This window comes from Hibiscus syriacus, unplaced genomic scaffold (assembly GCF_006381635.1).
Source record: "Hibiscus syriacus cultivar Baekdansim isolate YM2019G1 unplaced genomic scaffold, ASM638163v2 tig00111131_pilon, whole genome shotgun sequence".
Lineage (NCBI taxonomy): Eukaryota > Viridiplantae > Streptophyta > Magnoliopsida > Malvales > Malvaceae > Hibiscus > Hibiscus syriacus.
Genome location: NW_024062991.1, coordinates 1,640,548 through 1,649,583, shown reverse-complemented (window position 1 = coordinate 1,649,583; position 9,036 = coordinate 1,640,548). Strand labels below are relative to the sequence as shown.

At 33.5% G+C, this 9,036-nt stretch overlaps 1 protein-coding gene and 1 pseudogene across 1 annotated transcript; one reads left to right on the top strand and one right to left on the bottom strand.

The window, feature by feature from the left end:
• The first annotated feature begins 987 nt into the window (after positions 1-987).
• Positions 988-2,823, top strand: LOC120154494 (probable mediator of RNA polymerase II transcription subunit 26b). The gene is made up of 4 exons (XM_039166226.1): positions 988-1,086; positions 1,240-1,336; positions 1,442-1,603; positions 2,675-2,823. Exons 1-4 carry the CDS (start codon positions 988-990, stop codon positions 2,821-2,823), a joined length of 507 nt encoding a protein of 168 aa, XP_039022157.1.
• An 872-nt stretch (positions 2,824-3,695) lies between these two features.
• Positions 3,696-8,677, bottom strand: LOC120154449 (annotated as a pseudogene).
• Between the last annotated feature and the right edge of the window lie 359 nt (positions 8,678-9,036).

Sequence of the window (9,036 nt, the reverse complement as noted above, 5' to 3'; positions counted from 1 at the left end):
GCGTTTCCAGTGATGCGCTTTCCAGCCACGTGTAAAAATCAGGTGCTAATATTATAAATATTTTCAACATAGTATCTAATATATAATTAAATTCTATTAAGATGATATTTATGTAAAAATATCAACTTTATTTTTTTTTTGAAAAAAAAATTCTACGTTAAAATCTTTAAATATTCTATCATAAATTATTTTATAACTCGAATATTCTTTCTAATATTAATTTTAAAAAATATAAAATAAATATTAAATTCTAATGAAAAAGAATGTAAAACTAAAAATTATCACCTCTTTATTTAAACTATTCTTTCTAATATTAATTTTAAAAAATATAAAATAAATATTAATAATTAATGAATATTAATTCATTTAATCCCTTAATTGTAATTAAAAGTTTATTTTAATATTTTTTATATTTTTAAACAATTAATTTTAAAAGTCAATAAATTTTTAAAAAATATATAAAATTTATAATTTTTTAAATTATAAAATATTTCTCATCATCATCATCATTTTATAAAAAAAATATTAATTATAAAACTTTTATAAAATTATTCATATTTTAAATTACTTATCCTCAAAGTTTTCATATACTAGATTATATGTATTGTGTTATTTCATACAAAAATCAAAATTTGTCGAGTTATAAAATAATTTGCAATAGAATATAGAATATTTAAAGATTTTAACGTAGAAAGTTTTTCCATAGCAAAAAATAAATAAATAAAGTTGACGTTTTTACATAAATATCACCCTAATAGAATTTAATTACATATTAGGCACAATTTTAAAAATATTTACAATATTAACATCCGATTTTTACACGTGGGCTAGAATACGCATCCTTGGAAACGCGTCTTACGGCCACATAAACAAACCCTAGTAAAACGCATCCTCGGGGATACGTTTTTGTGCTAGCTCAGCCGAAAAAATGTTAATTAGGAAAATATTGGTCAAACGATATTATATCGGGAATTATAGGTTTATAGGATGTTAGTTAAGTCAAATCGCCTGAAAAAGAAGTTAAAGGCAGTCTCACATCGTAAAGATCCTCCACTTAGACATTCAACTCCTCCACAAAATGTACTGGTATTAAGGATCCTCTACATACATCAAATATACCCTACTTCATTGTTTGTTGATGGACATGGAAGTTTAATGAAATTAAATAGTTAAAACATTAAAATGCTTAACATTTACATCCGAGTTTGCGTAACATAACCTTTGTGGAGATCATTGTAGAAACATAAAGAACAGAAGAAGGAAAGCAATTTTGACACTGGAAAGCTGGCTTCTGCAAGGAAAAGGTTTCAAGAAAGTTATAAAGAAGCTGAGAATGGTTTGGTTTCATCTCTTCCCCCCCCCCCGAATTTCTATGAAATCTTTGAATCCATCACTTGGGATTCATACTGAATGTGATTATTCCATCGTTTGATTTTTGAAGCCAAAAAACAAAGAACCGTACAAGTGATGGACATTCATGAGCTACCACAAGGTCCAAAACCCAGGAATGGTTTCTTTCCAAAAAGCAAGGGAAGTGGTTCCCAAGGGAGGCACTGGCGATTTGGTTCATTGATTTTTGTTTTCCTTCATGTTTTTGATCATTGTATTTTCACGACTTTTATAGGTTATCTTTCCATATTGATAGTGATTAGGTGAATAATTCAGCTTAAAGGCAACCTGTCTTGGGGGTGTTCATGTTTTTTTTGGGGTTATCCGTCCATGTTCATGGAGATGTACTGAATTATTTATTTATCATCTGAAATTCTTGAGGGCCATGGTCATCCATTACCATCAATTTGGGGATGCACCACCATGATTAATGTAATTTTTGGATATTCATGAATTTTTTGAAACTATTTTTGTAGATTAACTCAATTTACTTAATTCATAATATAAAATAAGTGGCTAACACTTCATCCCACTAAATCAACTCGTAAAATTTTAGAAGTTCGATTTAAAACTCTAAAAATGTGCAGGCTTTCATATGAGTTTGGTTGATGGCTTGAAGTCATTTTTTATGGTATGTCAACTGGTTATAAATCAATTTTCAGGTGGAGTGTGGAATAAATTCCAGGACTGGAACCCAGACTAAATACTACCTATTAAAAATAATTACATTAACCAATTGAGCAAAGCTCAGATTTATTTATTTTCCCACTCTTTTTTCATCACTTACCAATACAACATTCAAAAGGGGTAGCTTAGAATGCGTCCATTCCCCATATGCATGTAAATGAACTGAACGTTCAGCGAACCGTTCATGAACCGTGCGATGGGAAGTTCGTTTATGTGCGTTTATTTATTAAATGAACGAACATGAACAAGATTTTGTGTTCGTTTAATTAAATGAACGAACATGAACATAAATCTCGTTTGTTCATTTACGTTCGTGAACGTTCGGTTATGTTCGTTTGGTTATGTTCGTTTATGTTCATTCATTTATGTTTAATACGTTCGTGAACGTTCGGTTATGTTCGTTTGTTTATGTTCGTTTATGTTCATTCATTTATGTTTAACCCAATCTTCTTAAATCAATTTTGGTGACCAATTTGTAAGTATCTTAAAAATATTAATTAATCTGATATTCTAATAACCAACTCCATAATAAACCCAATTTTATTTGGAAAACCCAACAATATTAATATGGTTTAGTTCTTTTTGAACGATCCATAAGTTGCATACCCAACACCGTCAACATCCACTGCGCCGGAACCCTATGTGACTGCACCACCAGCTAGTTATCCGATGAGCAAAGAGGAGTCCCAGAAACCGGTTGATTTCGAAACCAAGTCCAAAGGTGATAAATTCCGGAAGGGATGTTAAGTATTAAGCACCGTTTCTTCTACTCAAATAATCTTCTTTTCTTTCATATATAATGGAGTATTCAAATTTACAAGTAAATAATGATCAACCAACAACTCAAGTCAGCTTACTTTGAACTCAAGAACTCAATAATGGTGAGGCCTAATTCCATAGGTTGAGAAGTTCTTTAACGCGTTTCATCAAACAAATTTTGTGCGCCATCCGGATATAGAAGTTTAGCCAACCGAGAAAGAATGGTTTTTGATGTATGAGTTGGTGTGAACAATAAACCAACTTACTCTCATCTCCCAATTTTCAACTTCTACATAGCACGAAGCTAAAGACATGATTGTTTGATCCCCAAAGATTAAGGTCGGCAATCACATGAAACACAATATGTGTTCATCTCGACTGTTGTTGAAGGAGAGAGGAAGAAAGAAAGTGGAGGAACATTTTGCAATCCCACATCAGTAGCAAACAAGCAGCTCGGTGTTGGTAACTTATATAAAAGAAGATGGGTGAGAATAGGTTTAAGCATCTTTGCGCTTAGGGCAATGTCGTGCTCAAAATCAAGCTTGAGTCTCGAGTTTTAATCGAGCTCTTAATTTTTTTTGAGTTCGAACCTTTTCGAGTTCAAGTCGAGTTTCAATATTATATTTCGAGAGTTTTCGGTTCGAGTCGAGCTGACTTTGAAAGTTTTCGAGTTCGAGTAGAGTTCAGCAATACTCGAGTTCGAGCCTGTATCCAACGTTTATGTTCGTGTTCATTTATATTCGTGTTCGTTTATGTTCATTTATTTATTAAATGAATGAACATGAACAAGTATTCCTTAATAAAAGAACATGAACAAAAAAAATTGTTCGTTTATTTATTAAATGAATTAACATGAACATACCTCCGTTCGTGTGCGTTCGGTTCGTTTACAGGCCTATTCCCCATTCATGATAAGATGCATCCCACATAGAGTTCTAGGATCTATATTTATCATTACAACTACCATGACTTGTTCTTCCTAACAGAAGCTACAAAAACGAAAACATTGACCCGATTCAGTCGATTAACGTATCCTATAGTGCAGATTGGAAAATCATCTCTGCAAGTTCCTGCAACAACACAAACAAATTTCTCATTCCCACATTTTACTGTCAATATAATGGATACAGGACAGATTGGGGAAAGCTCGAGACACAACATCTAACAAAACTGTTTTTCTAGGTTCCTTAATGTGCAATGGTGCCATATAAAAGGTTCTACGAAAAGCATTGCCTTCTGTCATGTTTTGTAGTTCGTTTTCCGATTAGAATTAACATTTGTTCATACTACAATCTAATATAAATCTCTATTTGCTCAGGTTATATCATTAAGTTCGAAAAACTTATAAACGTTTTTAAATTTAATATATCTAACCTGCTTGGCTGAAGCCACCTTGGGCTCTCCCCATTCCATGGCTTTCTTTTCAAGCATTTCAAAATCAGTATTACCGGCCTGTTTGATGATGGATTACTTCCATTAGCGGTTTTGCCAAGGATATGTAGACTTTAAGCCAAAAAAAACAAGTTATCATGAAAATAAATAAATAAATAAACGCATCACCTCAATCTGGCTACCAAGTTCTGTGTCGAAGCTGGAATACCGTTTACGAACAAGCTCAGCTAAAGAACCATCCTATAATGATGATATCCATATTATCAATATATGAAAGGGGGAAAGTATGAGGCATTTGGTTAAATTTCATCTCAAGCAGAAAATATAGAGCAAACTTCCATATTTTATTACCTCAATCAGCTTAGCAGCATTTCGGAGCCCACGGGCCAATGTGTCCATTCCGCTAATATGAGCAATGAACAAATCCTCTACATCTGTACTCTCTCTCCGCCTATAAAACAACAGAAAGTAAAAATTCATCTCAAGCAGGTAAAGATGATGAGAGTCTAAGTAAACACAACACATGAAGAAATAATGAGGGAAAATTTACTCACAATTTTGCATCGAAGTTGAAACCTCCTGGTGCTAATCCTCCCTGTCACAAAAATGCAAAAAATGTAAAATCATTGAAAGTAAAATACTCTTTGAAGTATAGAAAAGTAACTAAAGAATCGTTCCCGTACATTTTTTATCACACTGAGCATAACCATGGTTGCCTCTCCAATATCAGTCATGAACTGATCAGTGTCCCAACCTGTATCACAAACAAATCAATATCTTTAACACTTACAGGATTTTATTGCTGTGTTTGAAAACATAAAATAAGATTACTTCGTAAAAATAGAATGTTTTAAGTTACTGGATCGTACCAACTTGAGGATCTCCGGTGTTTGCATCGATATTTCCTAACAATCCATTGATTCTTGCAGTCTCGAGATCGTGATGACAGCTGCCAATTACAGAAGCACGATAGGTTAGTAGAGGAATTTACATGCACACAATTGTTGGGAAATTTTACTCGGAAATAATGTGCAAGTATAAAAAAATTGAAGGCACGGAATATGACAAACCTGTGACCAGAGAGTGTGGCATGGTTGCACTCAATGTTAAGTTTGAATTCCCTACAAAGGAAATAGTTAACACTGAGTTAAAATAAAACCACCAAATGGCATAGATAATACCTAGGCCTAGATAGAAACTCGCTGGAAGAAAGTCTCATTTTCTTCTAGATATAAATTAGAACCATGATTTACGAAAACAACAGAGTTATCAACTATCATTTGGAACGCAATGTTAGGGATCAGACAAGAATCCATTGGAACTCACCAAGCAGCCCATATTTTCTCAAGAAGTTAAGTGTTGTAGCAGCATCCCAGTCATACCTGTAAAAAACAATCAAATATAATTCATATACAAAACAATGAACTTGACAGATATTACTAACTAAGAATGGAAGGGATTGTTGAAACGTACTGGTGTTTGGTAGGTTCTTGAGGCTTAGGTTCAATTAGCAGAGTTCCTGAATCAAAGAATATTCCATCAGAACTACAGAAAACAAAGAAAAAGATGAAAAATAATTACAAGAAAACAATCATGTGGTCCAGAATGGCATCATTATTTTGTTCCCCTCCTCCACACCACCTATATTTGCAGGAAAGGAAGCTAACATGTAGTCTTTCAGATTATTGATGGAAAATTACCATTGAATCCAATCTTCTTCTTGTAGGCAACAGCCGCTTCAAGAAACCTTGCCTGTCAAAATAAATAATAAAAAAATTGAAGAAACCTTGCTTCAAGAAACCACATTGGAAACTTAGAAAAACACTCGATTGGGAAAATGCTTAAGATAAAGTAAACCTTTTAACATTTTAAACAATAAGGCTGACATTGAAAAACATTATTCAGCAGATTTCTAAGTACGAAATGAGAAAAAAAATATATACCAAATGATCAAGCTCTCTTTCCATGTCTGTGTTTAAGAGGGTTTGGTATCCTTCACGACCACCCCAGAAGACATAATTTTCTCCCCCAAGATAATGTGTCACCTATAGGAAGGGAAGGCAAAGCACCATATAAAGAACTTATCATAAATAAGACCAATGTAACTTTAATCCAAACACAAAATATACACAGAGTTCCCTCTGAATGTTACATAGAATTAGACACCCACCTCCATAGCTTTCTTGACTTGAGCAGCAGCGAAGGCATAAACACCCAATTCAGAGCTGAAAAGCAAACCCAGAAGTAATAAGTTCATCAAGGGACAAATAGATCAATTTCTATGCAAGATATATATGGAGTGTATACACAGAACACTCAATTAAGAATACCTTGTAGCAGCGCCATGCATATAACGCGGATGCAAAAATAGTTGAGCTGTACCCCACAGAGGACGGATCTTGTCCCCCTACATAGTCAAGGAACATATATTTGGAAAACATATAAGTCAGTCTTGTATCAAACAAGAGTGTCAAATTATTTCAAGCAATGTGAGTCTTCGAGCACAAGATTCTTTATGCACAACTATTTATATTCAGTTACAGAAGAACGATTAGCCAAAAAAATGGAAGTCACAGACCTCAACGACATCCCTTCTCATATTTCAAATAAAAAACATGTAATACAAGTTTTCTATTCTTTCCCATCCAATCAAGCACCCAACAAAAATAGAAAAGTAGATTTGGCAGTCTTTGTTCCTCATGTTAGAGAAGTAGAAAATCACATAGTAGTTTAATACATTGTTCAAGTTCTATAAATGATAGCTGAGAATCCATCAAAAAGTAACTTATATTTTTAACTCAACCTGCTTAGGTGAAGTGCATATGCCCAAAGTTTAAAAATCTAGTTTAAAAATAAATAATGGATAAATAAGCTATAATAAGGAGATCTAAACTAAGAAAGGGGAAACAAAAGGAGGTTAAGTACTTGAGTAAACATCAGCCATTTAAAACGTTTTGCAAATTCAACCAATTACCTGAAGTTCTTTAGCAAGAGCAACCACTTCATCCAAGTTTGAATTAGTTTCCTACAACAAACACGATAAAGAAATGATTGATAGACAATTGTTAAAGAATAATAAGAGGGGTTTTAAGGTAGCTTAGTCAAAACCAGTTCATTTCCAAGCATTCATACATAAAAAGCAACTTTAACAATCAACAGGAAAAATATCTAACCTGTAGGGTTTTGCCATCGGGAGCAATGTCCCTGTCATGGAAACACCACCTATCAACTCCAAGCTTGTTGAGGAATTCAAAGTTGGCTCTCACTGCAATTGTTTCAAAAAGGAGAAAAAAATTACTAGATGCTGTGAACTTGTATTAATTAATCAATAACCAGAGGTAGGTGGGCATAACTAATTATCATCTTACTTCTTCTTTTGGCCATAGCAATGGAATTTGTACCATCTTCCCATGGCCAATACTTCGTGGGAGCACCAAAAGGATCAGCACCGGTACCACGGAATGTATGCCAAAATGCAACACTAAATCTCAACCAGTCCTAAACCATAAACAATAAGTCAGCAACCTTCAACATCTTGATAAATCTTACATAAGTTAAGAGCAGATATTTGAAACCAACCTTCATTTTCTTCCCAAAAATCACTTCTTCTGCATTGTACCATTTGTATGCAAGTGGAATTTGCTTGAAGGACCCTACAGTAAAAAAAATTCCTATTTTATAACAAATGTTTGTACAATTAAATCTACTACTTTGAATTGAGAACCATATTCCTGATTGCAAATAATTACAAAAAGAAAAAGTTGTAAGGTTTCAGAGCACAGAATACTTTAACCCTTTAATTTTTTATTCACTGGCACATTCAGATTATTTTGGATATATGCATGGAATCATGGGGATCCAAGGAGTTAAATAGTGGATGTAACAAGATGCTATTGCCAAAATTTTGTGGTTTCGGCTCTTGAAGCAGCTTTCATTTGCTGCAATTAACTACAATAACATTCATTTCCTCTGCAACTGCAGTATTTGCAACCATAGTTTTCTACTAGGGGAGTAACTCTTTCTAAGCTATTTTGTGATTCCGGATCTCTAGAGCCGGTATTCTCCACAATGACTCTGATAACATTCAATATCCTCTGAAACTGCGAGGAATACGACCTAATGTAAATTCTTCAGGGGGCGTAACTCTCTTTTACCTCATACTTAATTGTGGGAATTCCAGGGAAGAATTCCCCTTCCCATTCACCATCTTCACCACATTTTTCACCAAGATCAGCTGGGCATGTTTCTGGGACAGCATTCTACATGCAAAATCAATTCCAATTAAAAATAAATAGAAGCAACATAATATATACACAATAAATTTAACATTACAAGGTTAGGCTCTTTCAGACTTTTACCACTATAAAAAGACCACATTCATAGAAAGAACCAGTAACAAAATCCTCCCAGCCATACTTTTATTCCCTAACACCATGCAAATTAAACCATGCAAAAACATAATCAAGCAATAAATACAAGTAATCGTATAAAAAAACAAAATAATTTGAAGAATTATCCATATCATCATAGATCCCGTAAAACATCCAATAAAAATCAAGCTTTTAATCAGCAGAAGCAATAGCAGAAAAAATGGCATGAAGAGTTGAGCAAAATTAAAAGAGCCTACAGATTTGATGAAGAATAAGAACAGAGATGAAGCAAGCACTGAGGACGAGGAATCTCATTTTATAGCTAAACTTATTTTATTTTTAAAAAAACTTATAATTTTTGGATGAGGAGGATTACGTGTCACCGTAGGTCTTTAGGTTTTCTTTGGATAAAATGGTCTTTTAGCTAACGTATAGGAAT